At 41.0% G+C, this 19,910-nt stretch overlaps 1 protein-coding gene across 1 annotated transcript in view; it reads left to right on the forward strand.

Moving 5' to 3' along the window:
* The window catches only part of ITGA9 (integrin subunit alpha 9), a 231,036-nt gene extending 225,775 nt beyond the window's left edge, over nt 1–5,261 (forward strand). The window contains exon 28 of the mRNA XM_080383261.1: nt 81–5,261. Coding sequence (XP_080239387.1) covers nt 81–179 — 99 coding nt within the window. The 3' untranslated portion in view covers nt 180–5,261. The remainder of the gene's footprint in view (nt 1–80) is intronic.
* The last annotated feature ends 14,649 nt before the right edge of the window (nt 5,262–19,910 follow it).

Consider the following 19,910-nt stretch of genomic DNA (forward strand, 5'->3'; position numbering starts at 1 on the left):
CTGCACACCGTTTTCTGACAAAGTAAGCTTCAATTTAACAATACTGTTACTTACCGCTGTCATCTCTTCTTGATTTGCAGATGGGCTTCTTCCGCCGGAGGTACAAAGAGATTATTGAAGCCGAAAAGAGCAGAAAGGAGAATGAAGATAGTTGGGACTGGGTCCAGAAAAATCAGTGAACTGCCCACGAAAACTAAAGCCCAGTCATGTGACACGCGCTTGCTAGCCTGTAGGTCCTGCTCTCGTATCTTCCATATGTGGAAGAAGGAATCTTCTCCAGATTTTTCGGAGACCCCACTGACGCTGTGTCTTTATCACTCCAACAAGCTAGGGAACATATCCTGAGGCAACCACTGCAGCCATGTCAGGTGACTGGAGCGATTTACACTTCATTTAAGAGCTGAACTTTGAACTTTGGTAACCAAGCTGCAGTGCAGAGCAATATTTATGAATCCAACTATGTGGTATACCCTCAGGGGAAGACTGTTACCTAAAAATATTTTTTATAAATATAAGCTTTTTATATTGATTATGTCTTTATATTTGTATCAATGTTTTATAGTTTCTATTGAATAGCTATATAGTTCACTCAAGCACTGATATCTGGCTAAATCCTTGGAAATACATATATGTATATATAAAAATCCTATTGTACTTTTAAACTTCAACACAAGAGAGAAAAAGAGAGATTTGCAGATAAAAATAGCTGAAATCCTCATACACTTAATTTGCAAGGCTTGGTAATGCTGTATATAGACCGTTTAATGGCAATAAGCCAAAGTCTTTTCTCTATCTCTCTTTTTGAGTTGAATTCGGTGTTTGGTTTATAAACTATAGAACCTAAAGTATGACACAGACGTGATGTTCTGTATCTGAGTTTATCCTTTACTGGCCTGAATGGGAGAGGATGAAAATGCTTCCTCGGTGGCACGTAGCAAGACTTGTAGCTTGCTTTGGCTCACTGAAGAAAGAGCATCACAGAATGTTTTCCTTTGGGAAGTTTCTCTTGCAGTCCCTAGTACTTGATAATGGTCTAGGACTGTGCAGTTGAGATACCAGAGGGATGTAATTGGGCCAACCACTATGGCATTGATAAATTCCTTGGAATTAAAAAACAATAATGAAATGAAGCTACTGTTAATGATTGTGATCTGTTGCTATCAAAGCAAATGATAAATTGCTACAAGCTACAAGTGTTATGACTGCCTTGTGAATTTTACACATGAGTCTTGAGTTTGTTTATATGGTGATTTTAAAGAGAGATAAGTAGATGCAAGGGTTAAAATGTTGGAATCTTTGGGTCTTGAGATTCCCTATCTGTATGTTCCAAGTACTGAATGTCATCCTTCCTCAAGCGTTAAGAAGGAAGTTTAGTCAAGGTGCAGATGTTACTGGATCTCAGATTGCCGCTTTGTTCACTGGTAATTCCTTAGCAGAACATTTGCTGCGTTAGAAGAAACTTAGTTGTAATTAATCCAATCACGTTTTTTCAAAAAGCCCTTGTATTTCTGAATAGGAATAGTGGAACTCTGTAAGACTTGGGTTTAGATTCTACTTGTACTTTGCACCTTGTGTAAATAAGAAGCAAATGTCTGGTTGGCATAAAATCCATGTAAGGGAAAGAAGGGTTGAGCTCTGTGGTAGCAAGTGGAGGAGAAACAGGAATGAATGGTTGTAGGATGTCTCCTTCCATGAGGGTAAGGTAAAAGAACTGCTGGAAGTTCAGAAACTTGAATGCAGAGAACATACAAGAAATATGCTTGAGAACAGGTCTTATTCTTACTCTTCCTTGCCAAATTCATTACAGCTTCACATTTAAAAAAAAAAATAACCACATCCGTATTCCTGTTTGCTGTTTTCCCCCCACTGGCATTAAGTGCCTGCTATTACTATAGTATTGATCAATATTTATTAACTTAACTATCTGCACCCATTAGGCAGAAGATGGTTTTTAAGTGAATGAAGTGTATTGATTCAACGTTTGACAAGAAAAGCTATTACTCTATTCAGTTATCTTCCTTAAAACAATCATGGGTGATTTGACAGGTTTTGTATGACAAATGAATATTTAAGCCAGAATCTGAAAAAAAAACCTGCTGAGGCAAAATCCTGTTATAACCACGGGTAATGGACTAGCAGATTTCTCATCAGAATGCAAAACCAAAAGGCTGATGGCCTTTGACTGTTGTATTAGAGGCTATTGATTTCCTCACAGAACGATATTTCTGACATCACTTAGCTTTGCTAGTATTTAAACCTAATGTATCTATTTTTTTGGTTTTGAAAAAGGCGTAAGACTGACATAAGTTGGACATGAGATTGATTCACAACTCTGAATAAGAGATTACTTAAAATACTTGCTGAAAAAAAAAGTCCATTTATTTAGAAGGAATTTTCCGTATCTGCTCTCTTTAAAACTACTACCATCCCCAAATTATCAAAAAGTAAATTTGCTGAAAAAATAATTCAGGGGACAAGTGAAACTAGTTGTGAATCTAACTGAATTTGAAAGTTTCTATCCAAAAATAGAGAAATTTCACTTTGAAAAGTTTTAATGCCTCATTTCCACTTTCTAAACAGAAATTTACTTTCACATCTGCCAAAATGCAATATTTTAAAATTCAAGATCATTTACTCCTTTGGAACATCTTTTTAAAGTATATGAAGAAAAGACTTTAAAAAGGTAAAATACCCATTTAGCATTTCATATTGTGGTGGACAATTTTTAATTTTTTTTTTACTCAAAGCAAGGAATGTTTTTCTTACTTGGTTATAGTAAAAAACAAATAAATGCAAATCCCACTTGATATTGCCCACACTGGAATTTTTTGCTCTCTGACTTGAATTGTCTACTCTTGATCCAGCACAAGTTGTCACACAGTGAAAATGTAGTTGTTGGCCAGATTAGTGACATATTCTTGAAATAATCCATAAATTCTTAGTAGCATCGCTGTTAGGTACTCAGTAGTTCTGTTGTCACAGATGCTTTTGTTTTTACATGTATACTCTTCATTTTATTTTTTTTTGTGTGTCAAATTCCATTGTGGCTCTTGCTTGGTTCCAGTTAGGATAGTCAGATTTGACAATGAAACATACCAGTGCTTAGTATTAAAGTCCTGTAGATGCACTGTTCCACTCTTTAAAAAGTAACTGAACAAACCTAACAAAAACACTCCACTAACATCAGTTGGTTGCAATTAGTTTCTAACGCAAAAATCTTAAGAAAACTTAATATACTCCAAGAATGTGTAGGAAATAGCTGGGCTATAGATCTGCTGGTTGATTTTTGTTGGTTTGTGTTTTTTTTTTTTAATTAAGAAATCATAATAAATGTAATAGTACCAAAAACTAGAGACATGGTTACTTTGGAAATTGCTTCCAGGGCTCTGGAAGTTCCCATCTGTCAGCTGCTTGTGAGTTTTGTTGTGCTGTACTGCTTGTGCAGGCAGAGCTGTGGCAAGTCGTTGTACTGGTTCTCTCTGGTTAATCCATTTCGGGACAAAGCCATCAATTGCCTTGGACAAATTTGATTGAAAGGTTTGCTGAATTGGCATCGCGTTCTTTTTGCAGCGGTCTGACTTTGCACTGGCTCTGAGCTATGCAGATGGAAGCTTGGAAGTGGGGCAGTAACATTTTCAAATGCGTCATCTGGCACCTGAGAGATCTTTTGTTTGACCCCTGAAGCTTGCAGGGTGGCTTCTTACAGATAGTACCCTTGAAGTTGCTTTTAGGGTAGGAAGGAAACGATCTCAGTAAAATACGATCAGGAAGAAAGGGGAAAAAATATTAGAGGAAAATTCATTTAACGCATAGCCCATGCTGTTGCAGCCCTACTTAATTTCCATCTTGATATCAAGATCACAGTCACTGCGGAGTTTTGTGGCCCACAGCACAGGGATTAATTTCAATACCTGAGAGCTGAAAACGTTTAACACCTTTCACAGTGTGTTTTGTGACCATTCCATTTGAAAACGAAGCGTCTACTTGGAGGTGAATTTCCATCCGTTCACCCCTGCAAGAGCAGGGGTGGTGTACTCTGAGGCTGTGCCAATGGTATACTCTGGTACTTGGCCATTGTAGCTAATGAAAATACTAGCTATGTTTTTCTGAAGAAACCTAGTTTTTAATTTGCTCAATTACAAGGAGGAAGTCAGCAAACTGTAGAAAACACTGGAGCAGTCTCTGCATCGAAGTCGCCTCGCAAATCACTTGGATTATCTGAGAGAGAAATTTTTCTTGTTGTGAACCCCAGGCCTGTAAACCACTTAAGCGATCCTTTCATCTCAAAGTGGCAAAGGCTTTTGCAATGCCAAGCATACCAGTGAGGACAGCTGATATGACACATGAGTGGGAAGGATCGTACGTACAAGTCAGTGATGCGCAGGTAGCTCGGCTTGCTGAAAGCAACAGTGGCGCAAAGATTGTGTTGGGCAATATTTAGCATTGACTTTCTCGAATGTCATCTGTTTATGGGCACATTTTGGAGTCTTGCACAAGTTTCAAGCATCCAAGCATAGTATCCGTGTGGGGTGGGAATATATAATATTGCTTTCAGTAAAGGAATAAAGGAGTAATGGAACTAATTTCTACCTTTGTCCAAGTTCATCTGTTTGCTAGGGTTTCTTGGAAAGTAGGTTTTCGTTCATTTAGTGTACATTGATTAAACTGGCATGAAGACTATAAATGCTTTTGGAGCATGGTTTGCATATGCAGTAGGGCACCTGCAACTTCGTCACTCCTTTTTCTTAGAATGTCACTCCTATGTATTGTAAAATTGTGTCTTTCTTTTTGTGAACTTGTGGTTGGAAGAATGTGTTCACTCTTATTGATGTCACCTGTATTTAGAAGCTTGTGTTCACCTGTATTCTAATTCACTTGCACTGTTTTGGAAATGTCAGGTTTACAAAAATACAACTTTTTGGAATAAAAAGTGGCTGCAAAATTATCCTAATAATATCATTTTGTCACTTAATTTCCTTGTCCAGCTGAAGTATTTTTCCATTAATTGGGTGAGACATATTCTCAGTATGTTTGAATTAAATGGTATGTGCATGTGTTTATCTGTGTGTGGATAATGGACATCTTTTGTCATAATTCTGTGACTTGTATAAAATCAAGCTATTTGGAGAGTAAGAGTAAAAGTAGCTTGACTACAATATTGTAAAACCATGGAAATAAAATAACAGCAGTTGGAATTATTTACATTTCAACAGTATTGCCCTATCAACATCAAATAAACCCCCAATGGTGGTGATAACTGCCTTATGATAAGTGTCAACCTGTGTAACTTAAGTTCTGTTTCAATTTATATGAATTTGAATGGAAGTCAAGTTATTCAGCTTCATGTATTTTTTCTGCAAGGCTTTATATTCCATGGGTAGCTAAATAATACATTTGAACGATTTTTATTTTTTTTTTACTCCATACATCCCCATGCTTACTTTGTCAAAGGGAGTGGAAGCTGGATGGAAGCAGTAAAGAAAGCTGATTGACACGTGTGGCTGTGGTGTACCTCTTTCTATTTAATACCCGTTAGAGGTCACATCAAAGTTTTCTCCTCATTTTGAGGATGGGTGAAACCTCTGTGGTAAAATACGAACTGACATGAACCTTGCTTCTAAAATGAAATCTAAGAACTGGACCTGAAATTTCAGGCTCTCCCTTTCCTCATCTTCGGCTCTGTTCCCTGCTTGTTGTGGAGACCCTCTGTGTAAGTCTTTAAATGTTCTCCAGCCATACAGAAACCGTGCTTTCTCCACATTAGGCTGTTGGCTAAGTATCTCAGAAAGGCTGGGCAGAGTCGGGACCTAACTGTGCCTCAGAGCACATCTGTACCGGTGGAAGACCACGGCTCTACGTACCCCAAAGCCAGAGGCGGTCAGAGAGCTGTGAGTAGATGTGGGTCCTGGCATAGCTGGCACCCTCCGAGGTATAAATAAATGTTCTTGGTCAAGAAAGCATTCTTCAGTGGAAAGAAAACCTTGGCAAAAGCTGGAGGAGGAGGATGCTGCCGAGAGGAGTGCAATGTACTGTTTGCTTTTGGAGATGAGTGGAAGCTTTCGTGGAGCAGCAGGTAAAATAATAATCAGAAAGTGTTAGATCTACTAATAATACCTTTCTTTTATGGTGGGAGTGTGTGTGGGGGAGCAGGCGGGGAGGGGACGAGGACAGCTGAGCTAACAGTGCCCTCTGCGGGGCTCACTCGCCTGTCTTCTGGTCCTGAGCAAAGAACAGCAGCCTGTAGGTTGCAGGATTTTGTGTGCTGCCCTCCCCCTAAGTGGCATTTAGAACCTCTGAGGACTTCCATGACAAAGTGGCTTTGTTTTAGAAAACAAAACCTTTTGCAGATTTCTTCCAGTTTCAAAACCAGGTCAAATTTGAGAAAAGGGACATGTTCTTTTACTACAGAAAAAACCATGCTGCTGGCTCAGCCTGGACACCTTGGCTCGCTACGCTGGCCGTTGGGCTGCTCCCAGGACTGGGCATAACGGCAGCTCCTCTGCTAGATCTTTTCCATTTAGTAGTAAAATACCCCATGAGAAAGAGAGACGTGACTTTTCCCACACCTCTGGGGTCTAGCAGGGTGGATACTGACCTGAGTAGTCCCAGGTAAGTTGTTTTGATGTGTTTAAAGTTCTGAGTGTCCGTAACACGCTAAGTAGTTGACTCCCAGAACGACTAAAGACAGGGTCGTGGGAGTCATTAAAGGTGCAAAGTAGATCTTCTGGGCCTCTGCCCCAGTTGGCTTGCTACCAGAATTAAAATACAACAAAAGCAGCTATTTTATGAAGACTAAGATGCACAAATAGATTTAAAGTTGTATGACTGCTTACTCCTGCACATCCCAGGTTTTAACATTTTAAATGGCTGCAAACGGAGATTTTATTTGCAAGTGGTTTTGACAGAAATAAAGCGTGATAGTGGAGAAATTAATCATTTTAACAAAAGAGCAATGGAAATCCATTTTTCATGTCGCAGCCATGCTATAATTTCATGTGACTGTTGGAAAGGATTAATTCATGGATTTCCAGTTCGTTTCTTCTTTGCTTTTGATGTAGTTAGTGTTGTTTTCATGCCTGGACTTCTAGATGTGCAATGTTTTGGTAAGTTAACCAGCAGTTCAAGAGCTGTAAAGAATCAGAAATTAATGAAGTAGTAACCCTGGGCAGAGATTTCCCTGCTGCAGACATGTATTCAGATACGATGTATTGACTTTCATGAAATTATTCTAGATTTATACTAACACAAGTGAGAAGGGACTCAAACAAGCTCCCTTGAAGCTGAAGGACACACATCATGAGATGAGCTTTGCACTAATCTGCATAAGTGGCAATGTACAGTAATTTCTGTCATTTAAACAGTATTCCTCTGGGTTTGCTATCTGAGAGCTGTGTAATTCAATCCTAATGATGCTGCTCCGTGTTATATTCAGAAAGAGAAAAGTAATAGTAAAAAAGTGATCACTTTATCCAGCAGAGAGACCACTTCATAGTAAGGATATATTCTGTCCTGCATCAGCCTCTCAGTGGAGATGGGGCACATGAGAACTGGACGTGATCTGCCCCCTTACCTTTGTCTAACCTGGATAATCAGGCCGACGGCTAAAATTCCTGTTACGTATTTTGCTGTGTTGATTTTAGGAGAATGGCACAGAATAAGAAGCTGGCAATAAGGTGATTACCCAGTAAGAGATCAGAATACCTGCTCAGTATTTAATCAATGAAGTCTATGTGTAGGGTTGGGTAGAAGATGGTAGAAATGGGGTAAAATACTTTTCTCCATTTTAATTTTCAAGGTGGGAGGTGAGAGACTGTATCTAATGGTGTAAGAAAATACACGTTTTGTGTAAGATTGCCAAATGCTAACATCAAGGTAGCATTGGAAAGTGGGATTGGAAAGTCCTCAAGTCCAGTCTCCTATTTTCATTGGCAACTACTCCATGTGTTTCCTTTCATGAACTAACTGAACAAAGTCCAGTTGAACCAGTTAAATTCCTTTTCCTTATTATTCTTGCTAAAAGACTATTCTAGCACCTCGTTTTGATGGTGCTGTTAATAGTAATTTTAATCCAAATTTGTTCTCTTGCCAGCAAGGTCTTTTAATTTAGATAGTTCCCTTCCTTCCTTCCTGTTCTGAATTGATCTTTCCTGAATACCGGTGACCAGAAGATGACACTTTCTTCCAGATGAGGTACCAAGTTCCTTGTTCAATGCCTTGTACATCACCTGTACGTAAGACTGTCTCTCCTGGCTCCATGAAGGTTACCAGCTCTCTATGAGATCTTGAGTGATGAGGGACATTGAAAACTCTAGCACAAACAAGCTCTCTCAAGAGCTTTTAATCTACCCTTTTGTGGAGTCTGGAACCCAAATATTGTACGTGCCCCATGGAGAAGGCTGTTATGAGATGAAGAGAACCATCCCATGGCTGCGTCTGGAGCTGTAGACATTTGGAGTATGATGCCTTCCTGCTAGGTGAGCTGAAATGGAATCAGAGAATTTCTCCATGGGAGGCTTTGGTTGTATTTTAACAGAAATTAACTGAAATGGATATGTAAATGCATAAAGTGGTTTGACTTCGGTGGTTTTTTTAATCAGAAAATTCCCAACTAGTGTTGACCTCATGCTAGATGACCAAAACACCCATTGGTCTTATATATGCTTGGAGTCTTTCCCAAGATATCATGCACTTAAAGCACCATTAGTCATTGTCTGATTACTTTCATCAATGAGGTATGGGTGGAAAGAAAGTGCTCTGAGCTGGTGAGGTTGTCAATTATAGCTGACAATTAAGGGGCCAGGTGCATGTTTTATTTAACAAGATAAGTATCTCCCTAGATGATGAGTATGTGAAAGTTTGTAACCACACAGGTATTTGGTACTTGATGTGCCAAAGTCACCTCATTTATGATGGCCCTTTTTGTTTTTTTTTTTTCTGTGCAGCAGGGTTTTGGTTGGCATATGAGCACATCGCTTGTTGAATGATCATTGTCCTCTTTCTCTCTCTGAGTGCAGGCTAATTTACCTTAGTATGCACTGGAAATGTCATTTTAATTTATTTATTTGGTTACTTTTCTGACTAGAATACCTGTCACATACTTCTGAGTCTTGATATACCCTGCAGAGAACATAGTCTTGCAACAGGGTGATGAATTCTTAGCAGTGTTTTAAAAATAATGACTTTTTTTGGCAACAGGTAACAAAAGCTGACATATACTGTGAAAGGGGCACTGTTAGTTATCAAACATTTCTGTTTGGAATAATCTTTTCTTCAATAAAATGAGAAATAAAATGGTCACAGTGTAAATGGGTCCTAAAGCTCACATATTTTCGAAGGAAAGAATGATGGTAGGATAAGTGCCATGAAAGAATCTGGAGTTACCCCTTTCTGGTGTGATTTTTTTCACTAGGTAACTCTGGATGTCCTTATTCCTTGGCAGTGTAGCATTGAGCTTGGGCTAAGGCTTTGGAGACTGCTTAAGTAATATTTACTAACTCAGTTGGACCAGATGATCATTGTAAGTTCCTTCCACCTGAACCATTCTGTTCTAGTTCAATCACTTTTCGATTAACTAAGGCCTTTATGGTTGTGATTTAAATGCAGCTTTGCATTTATATATTTATTAAGTGTGTAGCTGTACAATTTTTAGAGATATTTCCATAATGCCTAATGTGGAGAATTCTAGAAGGATTAAACTGCTTTTATAATGGGACAGAATCCTACCATTCTCATGAAGCAGTGATGCATGCACCTTTATACTGGCAGAGCGGGTCTGTCCTCAGGGGTTAGGGTGTGTGTATTTAAATTGAGACATTTCTGGGATACGGAGAATACACAGGAAAATAGCCGAAGAGACCTACTGACATGTAGAAGAAAAATCCACTAATGGTTATTAAAAGGAAATAGATCACCTCTGGCTCAGGAAATCCTAGAGATTCCTGCGCTGGGAGCCCGACGAGTGTGCTTGGGAAATGTCAGTCCCCACTTGACCTGCTCTTTTTTCTGCGTCCACCCCCAGCCAGCATTGGAGACAGGATGCTGGACAAGATGGACCTTAGATCTGGTGCAGATCAGGCATTTCTACATTCTTATGGCTTTGAAGTGGCCTCCATCAGCAAGGGGAATTCTTCAGATTAGCTATGGCACCAGAGAACTCCTCTGGTTTCCTAAGGGAACTCTCTTTGTTTTGTTTCAGTGGTTGCAATAACAACAACAAAAATATCCTGTTTCCATATAAATAGGAAAAAACATCCCCACTCCCGTGTAAGTCAGCTGTCCTCTGTCTTAGAGTAATAGAACATAGTAAAAGAATAAGGAAGGCTGAGGAGACCACTTTGGTGGTTTTTTAATCTTGACCTTTGTGTCTTGCAGTTGGAGAGTGAATTATTTCAACAGCTCCTTCACCTTCCCAAAAGACTACTTCTGAAGGAAATTAATATTTCAGACTAAACCTACAAGAGGCTCCCAAATCCCAAGTATCCTGTATCTAATGCTCTAAACCTCCAAGTTCCCTATATGATTGAGACATCTCGAACCTCACCAAAGTGATACCTAAATAGGCTGTTTCCATCATTTAAAGTTTTCACTCCTTCTGGTATAGCTCTTTATTATACTTTTTACTATCTAGCATTCTCCCATCATATGTCCAATAGTAAATACCTTCTCCATGCCACCCGGAACATATGTTACCGCAGCAAAACATTTCAGATTGTTCCCAGAGGAAAACTGTCATTCAGATGCCAATCAACAACATTAATAATGACAATGAATTGACTTCTACTTTGCTTAGCTCACCCTAAAAGCCAAATTGCTGCTAAAGGCTAGACAGGAACATGACTGAAAGTTAAAGGTGTTCACCTAAAGAATATTGAAGGGTTGTAATTTGAACTGTGACTTGAGTCTCTGAAGAGCAGGTGATGCTTCTTCCACATCTTTTTGTTGCAGCGTAACGTGAAGTGCTAATAAATGTTTATGCTTGTTTCTCTGTTTTTTTTTTGGTTTTTTTTTTTTTTTCCAGCAGAGATGTAGTGCCTTGAGAGGTGGCAGGATGAAAGCTCAGAAGGACAGAGTCCTCTCCCTTGGGAGCAGGTAGGGCCTCGAAACACCACCAGCGTTGTGATGAGCATTGCCATAGCAAGCATTAGAATGCTGAAATTACAAGAGATGCTGTGGGAATGTGAAGCTGGATCCTAATTTTACTTGTGAGTAAAATTTCAGTGGAACTGTCGGTGGTAATGCGGGCATGCACGTGCTGTTCAGCAGAATCAGTCGTAGTCCTTGACAGAGCCTGTGACAGCAGATATGACTCAGAGAAGTTCTAACTAAAGTCATAATCAGTTTAGTGCTGGCAATTTTTTACCAGGGACTAGGCAGACATCAAAAACTCATTTCATGTAGACCACTAACACATGTCAAATTAAATTAACTACTGGGTAATGTTAAATATGTACTTTTAAAGCTGAATAACAGCAGGCTCTGCTACCTGTCCCCTGAGCCATTGTTTGTACATTTATGTCACACTAGTGCCCAGTCGCTCCAAGCTCCAGATCCTGTTGCACGAAATAAAAGAAAGGCTCCATAGTTCTGTGGTGTCCGAAGACCCTACAGGATTTTGATCTTTATCCTGTTGATTGATCCCGATGACATACAAATCTGCCAGACATTGAAAACTCCACGGTCAGCACAAGGAGTGTGAAAGGAGAATGAAATGCAAAATTCTGGGTTTTAGAAAAAGTGGTGCTGGCCCTACAATTTAAAAGCAAGGTGTTCTAGTATGATGTAGTATTCTCTTTGTCACTTCTGGACACACGTTGAAAGATAGCTGCAATTTTAGAGTAGCATAAATTTTGATATCACTCAAGTGTTCATTGTATTTTATATTTACTGGTCTGACCTCAATTACTAAAAATTTGACTACCTAACTTTGACAACCAATGAGTCTGTGCCCTGCTCAAACAGTGGTATGCTATAATAGTCTTAAAGCTGTAGGCTGAGTTAAGAAAATATAGGTCATATCCTCTAATGTGAATACTCTCCTCATTTGTCCTGAATTTGAATCACTGATGTATTCAAAGCCACCTTGGATAATTAGGAGCATCTCCTTAAATTGCTTGAGTCTCATGATGCCTACAACAATACCACAACAGCATCCTGCTGTGTTACTTACTGTAACACCCTGTGTCTTTCTGCTGCATCCTATCCTGCTTTCCTGAATCCAGTCATTTTATAGAAACTGCAGAAGTGATGGGGCAGGGATCATTTTCGCTATTTGGCATGTCCTCAGTTCAGTCTGTGACTTCAAACATTATATTATGGATACAACAAACCTCAGACTACTTGAAACCTGGATAGGCCTTGAGTCCAAGATAGGGGGGGGGGGAACCCAACATTTGGTTGCTAAAAAGCATCTTGTTCAGTTTAGGTGTTTTCATTTCTTTATGGCAAGCACTTCCAGCACAGCCCCAGTGGAGGTAATTGGAACAGCCAAGTGAATGTAAATCTGAGGAGGATTAAGCCGACTGTCTATAAAGCTCATGTAGCTCTCGAGCAATCCAGCAGTGATCAATTCATTATCATTACAAGCAGCCTGCCAAAGAAAACCTACAGGCTATTGAAGGCAAGATGACTGTAAAATTAGAGATCAGACTAACTCTAATGTTCACTAATGGACATGAACATTAGCCTTGCAGCTTCAGCCAACAGCGTTCAAGGAGACCCTGGTGACATTTTTTGATAAAGTCCTTTAGGGATTGAAGATTTTCTTTTTTAAAAATTTAACATATTTATTTTTTATTGGGAGTTAAAGTGGTTGAGGAAAGAAAGAAGTTGGAAAGGATGCTGGAAGTGGAAAGGAATGAAGATTGCCCACTGGCTTGTCTTAAATATTCCTTTCCTAGGTTTTTGCAATATTCAGCCATGGAATCTCTGAGTGAACATTTTCTCCCCACAAAATCTTACTTTATTTATTTTGCAGCCCAGTGCTAGCACTGTCAAGCACTACATGCCAAATGAAACATTGGAGGCAAAACCGACACCATATAAACTCAAAAAAAGCCAAGTCTCTGTGTACAGAGAGCTACTCACTGTTAGTGAGCAGATCTTGAACAGTAAGTAGAAAAAACAAATAATTTCTGCTGTCATGACTGCTTTATTGTTAAAAAGCTGTGATGACCTCTTAACAGAAATTATGATTTTTACAGTCTGTAGGAGGCAAGTAGCCTCTGCACAGCAGGTATAAGACCAAGTGACTTGAAAAGATATCTTGGTGTGTAAGCAGCAGTGCAATTTCCCTGTTACGTTTAGCATTGCATCAAGAAACTCACTCCCCTTCGATTAATTTTTTTGTTGCCAAAATGATGCTGAAACAAAGATTTGTTGCACTCCTTTTTTTCAGCTCTGCTGTGTCCATTATTCTGACTAAACTACTTTTACGCCATTAGCTGTCCACAGCTCCCCCCAGGCTTAGTTCTGCCCGTTTTAGTTCTTTCATACACCACTTTATCATGTTAACTTATAGCGGGCCCCATTATATAAAGTAGCACGGCCACAGCACTGGAGGTTACGTGCAAAAGCCTGGGCAGGACTTCTGCACTGGCAGCTGCTGAGATTTTGGGTTGGTTGCATGTTGGAGGAATTTATTGTCTTTGTGTGGACTTCAAAAAGTGCATTAAGAGAAACCCAGGGTTGTTGAAAAGCTGTCTTTTTACTGAGTTTTCTAAAGGCACTAAACAGAGATTTCTGTAATTCGTGCCAGACGCCTGTGCTGTCACACACTACCACAGAATATTTTGCATCTTCCCCGCAGCAGCTCCGTGCAAGTGCTGCCGGCGGCGAAGGGGGACCCACTGCTCCCTGGTCTGGAGCTTGCCCCCGGCTGCTGCCCCAGGTGTCCCCCCGGCTTGCAGCCCATAGAGCACTGGCCATGCTGGTGTGCAAAGCCCAGGGTTACGGGGGTGAAATCGGAATCGGCCTCACTGGTTTTGCAGTGGGCTTTCCCAAAGATATGCCTGGAATAAAGCTGAAAGCTTTGGGACTGTGAGGCTCAGGCAGGGATCCAGGAGATGCTGATTCCTATGGAGTCCCCATCCTTAAGATAGCTGCTTTGGAGCTGAAGGCAACAGGGGTGGCTGGAGGAGGGCAATGGGTGAGCTGTGCCTAAGGGCTGGGGGGAGAGCGGAAAAGTCAGGGAAAAGCTCGGCATCATTTAGGTCCTTGGCTAAACTGGCCCAACAAGGTTTATTTTTAAAAGAAGTGCTAGGTGTGAAATTTTTCTGTGATAGTTACACAGTCCACATCTCGGAGGGGATGCAACTGAGACATACCTCTTAATGCTGAATGGACACTGCCCCAGCACTGGCTGAAGCGCAATATGTCCGAGGCACCCCTCAGCTGTGTGTGGTGTTCTCACACCAAGATGTTTCTTTCTCCTTCCCATACTCCTACTTTCTCTATATTTGTTACTCTACTTCCCTTTTTCTCATATATTGTTGTAATTACTCTAACAACAAAATCCTGAATAAATTAACAGGATGCAGAAAATAAGGAGTGCTTACCCCTTTCCTCAAGAAATGTTGCTAAAGCCATAAGTGATTCACCTTATGGAGGCGAGACAGCCATGCCTGATCCATGTCTTATCATAAGCTGCTCGGTATTACCTAGCTGTCACCAAATCGATGGACACCCGTTACTTTAGGGGAAGGGGTGGGGCGGGGAGGGGGGGAAGTAAATTTTACATTTGTGTGGCAAAAAAGGAGAAAACGCTTGTGTTGAAAAGCAGTCAAAAGCTGGGAAAGAGCAGCAGAAGGGCAATGCACTATCTGTGTAGCTGTGTGAATGAAAATGCAGTCCTGTGGCACCAGAGCTGCTTCCAGGACCCAAAGCGAAGCAAGTCCCCCATGTCCCCCCACTAGAGAGCTGCCGGTCTGCCTGTTGTAGGGTGAAATCCTGTCCCCTTGAGCTCACCGCAATCCTTTGTTGTTGATTTTGGCGGGAGCAGGGGCTTAACCTAAATATTTTATGGTACCATCACATAGCATAACATCTTATAATTCTTGGGGGAAAAAAAAAATAAAAATCAGCTATTCATTTGTGATGCCATGTGGCAAAGGATGTGTCCATATGGCCGTGTTCACAGCAATCAAACAGATAATGCCACTGAATTCAGTAGGCACCATCGCAGCACAGCCCTGCGGAGGCTGAGAGAGAAGAAAAAAACCCAAATACCCATTGATTCAAATGAGGCCAAGATTTCACCTCATGTTTTTAGTGTAGCAAATGTTATTGCAAGCCCACACAGAGCCAGCGTGAAGCACAAATTACCACAGGAATTTGTCATATTCATTACCAACCTAGCATCGTTAGTTTATATGAGTGTAGGCAATTAGAAGAGAGGTTTCAGTTTCTTTCTTTGAAAATGTGAATTTTATTAACAAAATGACAAGCTTTCTTTCAATGAAAGCAAGTCATATGCTGCAGGAAGCATCATAAATTTGAGGAAAGAGCTGAGAGCCAATGTTTAACGAAGGCGGCATCATTCCACATACTAGAAAACAGGCAATAACTCAATTCCTCGTGTACATGGGAATCCAGTAGAAGAAAAGTAACCATGGCTGAGGAGATTTCATTTGCAAAGGCAGATTTAAAGCTACTGAAGACAGAGTAAAGACACTCAGGGGACATCAGTTGACCTCACTGTGGGATACTGTACCTAGATTTGGTTATCTTCTGTTGATTGCTCTTCATTTTTTGGTTATTTGCTGATCCCCCATATCATATAAACCCCTGTATGTGAAGCGAAGCTGCACTACTTATTGTGGGTGATAATATTTCTCCCAGCAAATGAACACAGCTGGTGAAGGTGCCTCCCTCTCCTCCTGCGGGAGTTAGTCCCACCCTGGTACGTTGCTGTTAGCTCAAGTCCAGTTCCAACAGATTTTTTTTTGAGTATCGGTGCGAGAAGAGGAAAAAACTATAATAGCAGTTTTGCCGGTGGATGTAGAAACATGATGGATGTTTGAAAAAGCTGCACGCAGGGAAAAAAAAAAAAAAAAAAAAAAAAAAAAAAAGCCAACCCAGGTTGCAATCTGGTGTAACTTTCTTGCACGACAGGGTAGCTGTGCTCGCTGGGGCTTTGTCAGCGCGCGGGACCCACGGGAGCTGTCGGTGTGGAAAATCCTGTTCTCGAGCGACCTCTCGTGTCACGCCGGTTAACTCCTGCTGGCGTGGCGGCTTCTGCCCGGCTTCCAGCAAGGTTACGCCAGTACCGCCAGCTCGCCTTGGGGGCTGGTTTTGCTCTCTGCAGCAAGCTCAGTTACACTCTCGCCCCTCGTGCTTGTTGCTTTCTCAATGGGCTGCATTGCACTGACTCCCTTTTTATTTTTTTTTTTCCTGAAATCATCCCGACAGCACTAGCGAGAGGATTTCCCCCCTCTTTTAAATTAATTTTCATGTATATTCACTTCTGTTCGGAGTCTTCACCTTTCAGTGAAATGACCAGATGTCTCAGAAAGCCTGGAGCAATGCTTGCATCAGGAGACTTCGCCCCCATCCTGAGTGACTGCAGACTGAGATGCCAATATGTTCTGGTTTGTAATGGATGATTGATTTGCAAGGCTGTTTTGCTCTGATTCTTTGCTTAAAGAAGCATTGGGCCATTTTTAATTTAATTTTATTTTTTTTATATATATACCAAATAGTATTTCCCCTGTCTGTGGCCTTGTGTCCAAGAAAGCCAATCACATTACTCTTCTGTGTAGCTGCTCTTTTGTTTGGTTGTTTGGAGTTTTTTTCCTCCAGAGGGATTCATATTATTTGAATCTTTAATAGCAGTAAAATTACGTTAGGGAAATAACCAGGTCAGTCGCCTAAATACCTCTGAATGTACAATGGTCATCGACAGTGGAAGGAGGTGGAAGCCCGCTCGCCTCTTGGCAGCTGAGTGGATGGAGCACCACGCTTTCCATCTTATCCCTGGGCCCGCTAACACCTCCCTGGGATCGTCTAACACCTCAGATCCAAACATCTAAGATCCACACTTTGTAAGACTTTGTAAGTTGTGTCTTCAGGCACCATGGACAACCCTGTGGTGAAGACCCCTCAGGTTCTGCCAGGGTGTGTAGACGTGCAGCTACGTTCCACCTGTGCTAGTGGTAGAAAGTCCTCCACACCCAGTGAAAAGAACATATAATTGTTTCCCTGTGTGTAACCCCTCTCCCTATGAACATTCACCCCTGAAATACCTGTATGGGCCAGGCCACTTCTGGGGACAAGCCTGCAAACAGCCAGAAAGTCGGAATTTGGACCTTAGTGGCAGCTGCCATAAGACTGGAAGCAGGATTTAGAGGTTACAACCTCCCGGTTTATAGTCCCCCAACTTCTCCCTGAGAATTGCAGCATAGCTTGGTTGAACAATAGTAAAATTACTAATTTAATCCATTCCAGTTCCCCAGGGCTTTTGAAATGCATGCTACAAATTAATTACACAACTTTTACAAATAACAGGGACTGAGCTTTTAATTCCTCATGCAGCGGGGAGCGTGCTAACCCGTAACCTGCCAGTAAACACAGCACTCTGCCGTACAGACCTTTGGTGCTCTCTGGCCAGAGAAAGGAGTCTCTGAGTAAACGGTAATCAGATTTCCAATGTTTTAAATTGGAAATGGGCTCTCACAGAGCAACACTCTCACATGATCTGCTTTTAGGTGCCAGGAATTGCTGTTTTATTTTTTTAAAGCATTCTTTTTCTCACAGGACTGTAGCTGGAGCTCCTTTGGGTAGTAATAAATGATCGGGAAGCAGTCACCCATCACACCCTTTGCTCACTAAGGTGAGTGTGAGTTTTTCCACTGCGTTCAACAGGCAGGGGGTCTGACTGTAAAAAAAAAAAATATTTTTTTTTTCCACTCTGAGATAGCGTTCTTAGTTGGTGACATTAATCTGCCTTCTGAGAAGCAACCTTTTTTGTGTCAGGTTCATTTTTGGAAAGCTTTATTCACAATTTACGATATATGGATGCACTGGCCAGCTCCTCGGGGAGGATTTTTGGCTGACACCAGAAATAAATCCTCAGGAGACCCCTTTTGTGCCGAGGGAAGAGGACGCTCCCTGCGGAGCGGGGCAGCCCTGCAGCGGTGCCACTCACCCCTAGAGGTCGCTGCGACCCTGGGATTCGGGCGCGCCCGTCCGGTGCGCGGAGGCTGCGGGTGACAATGCGCTGCCCCGAACTCGCCAAAGAACCTTTCCCCATCCCTCTTTCCTTTTCCTCTTCCCATTCCTTTTTCTCTTTCTGGGGTTTCAGGCTTGCCACTAGGAACCAGCAGGTATTCGGCTTTTTTTTCCTTTTTTTTCTTTTTTTTTTTTTTTTTTTCTCAAATAAAATGGGTTGAGTTCCGTTGGCTGGGTAGGGTTGTTTGTTTTTTCTTCCTCTTTTCTTCTCTCTTCTTCCTTGGCACTCGGGAAAATGAAGGATAAATATCGTCAATTCGTTGTTAATTATTTTAAATTCAGTAGAAAAATCACCTTCGGCAGGTGAAGATGAGTTCTGGGCTCTTCAGTGTAAATTCCTCGTAGGAGTGAATGTTACTGTGCTGCACAATTTAGGCTGCATCTGATTTAACGTTCTGGCACGACTTACCAGTATCTCCCATTTCTTAAGCATACGATTCCAGATTTTTTTTCGAGTTAACTCTCCAGTTTTGATGCAGATTGTCGGTAGTGCTGAGGTTCAGTATTATGCGGGCTGGTTCAAAAGCTGCATGCTACTTTTGCAAGGATTTTGTACAAAGACTTCTTCACACTTTTAGTTTTGTTTTGCCTTTTAGAACAACTCATGGATGGCTGGAGTTAGGCTGTCGGTAGCATTCTCATGAACTGCAGGCTAGCGTTTTAATTTGGTGGGGGCAAGATACCAGACTGTCCCACTCCAAATCACTCTTTTTCAGGCTTTTCCAGGTCTGCTGAAAATTTTTGAAACACCTTGAAATGTAAGCTTCTTTGTCTCAAATCTAGAAAAATAGAGATATAGCAAAATGTGAAGAAATATCTTTTCTGACTTTTCACAATATTGTGATCATATTCTGCCCACAGAAATTTGCCAAAGTTCTACAGTAAAGCAAGTATATCTAGCCAGAACAAGTGAAAGAACAGTTGGCCAAAAATTCCTCCATAGAAAACTTTAAACATGGAAAAATATCCATGGCTAGAAAGCAGCGTATTTGTGGAGCTGGGTAGGCTATGGTCCCTTCTATATGACATGCATTGTAATTGAATAGAGCAGAACCCCACCTTTGCATCATATTGCAAAATATGCAAATTTCTATGAATAATGGATTTAATCCTATTAGAAAAGAGATTAAAAGTAGTTAAACATGTCAGCCTTGATTCTGCTCTATGACTTGTTAGCAGAGACAGAAGTATATGCTTATCCAGTTGATGAACTGTTGTGGCATCAGCAGCCACAGCCCTCTCCTGGGAACCTGCCGTATTTGCAAAACCTGGCTGTTACAGTTTCCTTTATCTGAAATGACTTTTCAAGTAGCATCAGCTATCTAATACTATCCATTCTGGTGATAATCCTATGCTCATTTGTTTTGGACTGGCCTAGCGCTTGGAGGAGAAATCACAAATCCAGAAAGGATGCTGTGCATTTTTTATTTATTTTTTTTTTGCCTGGCTTTGCTACCGACTCTTGGTAAGCCCTTTAGCAAGCCATTTAAACTCTCTACGTTTTGATTTCCTAATGTGCCCAAGATCAGCATAGCGACACTAGTAAGCGATGTTGTGTGGGAATGACCAGTTATTAAGACAAACTGGATTATCCTATTTGGACAGTATTTGAATTATAGGAAATGCAGGCATTTGGTTACCGAAATATCTGCTATCTGACCAAATAGCTGTGATAAAATATCACAGTG

The sequence above is a fragment of the Falco punctatus genome (genome assembly GCF_963210335.1).
Source record: "Falco punctatus genome assembly, chromosome: 4".
NCBI classification, from domain to species: Eukaryota; Metazoa; Chordata; class Aves; order Falconiformes; family Falconidae; genus Falco; species Falco punctatus.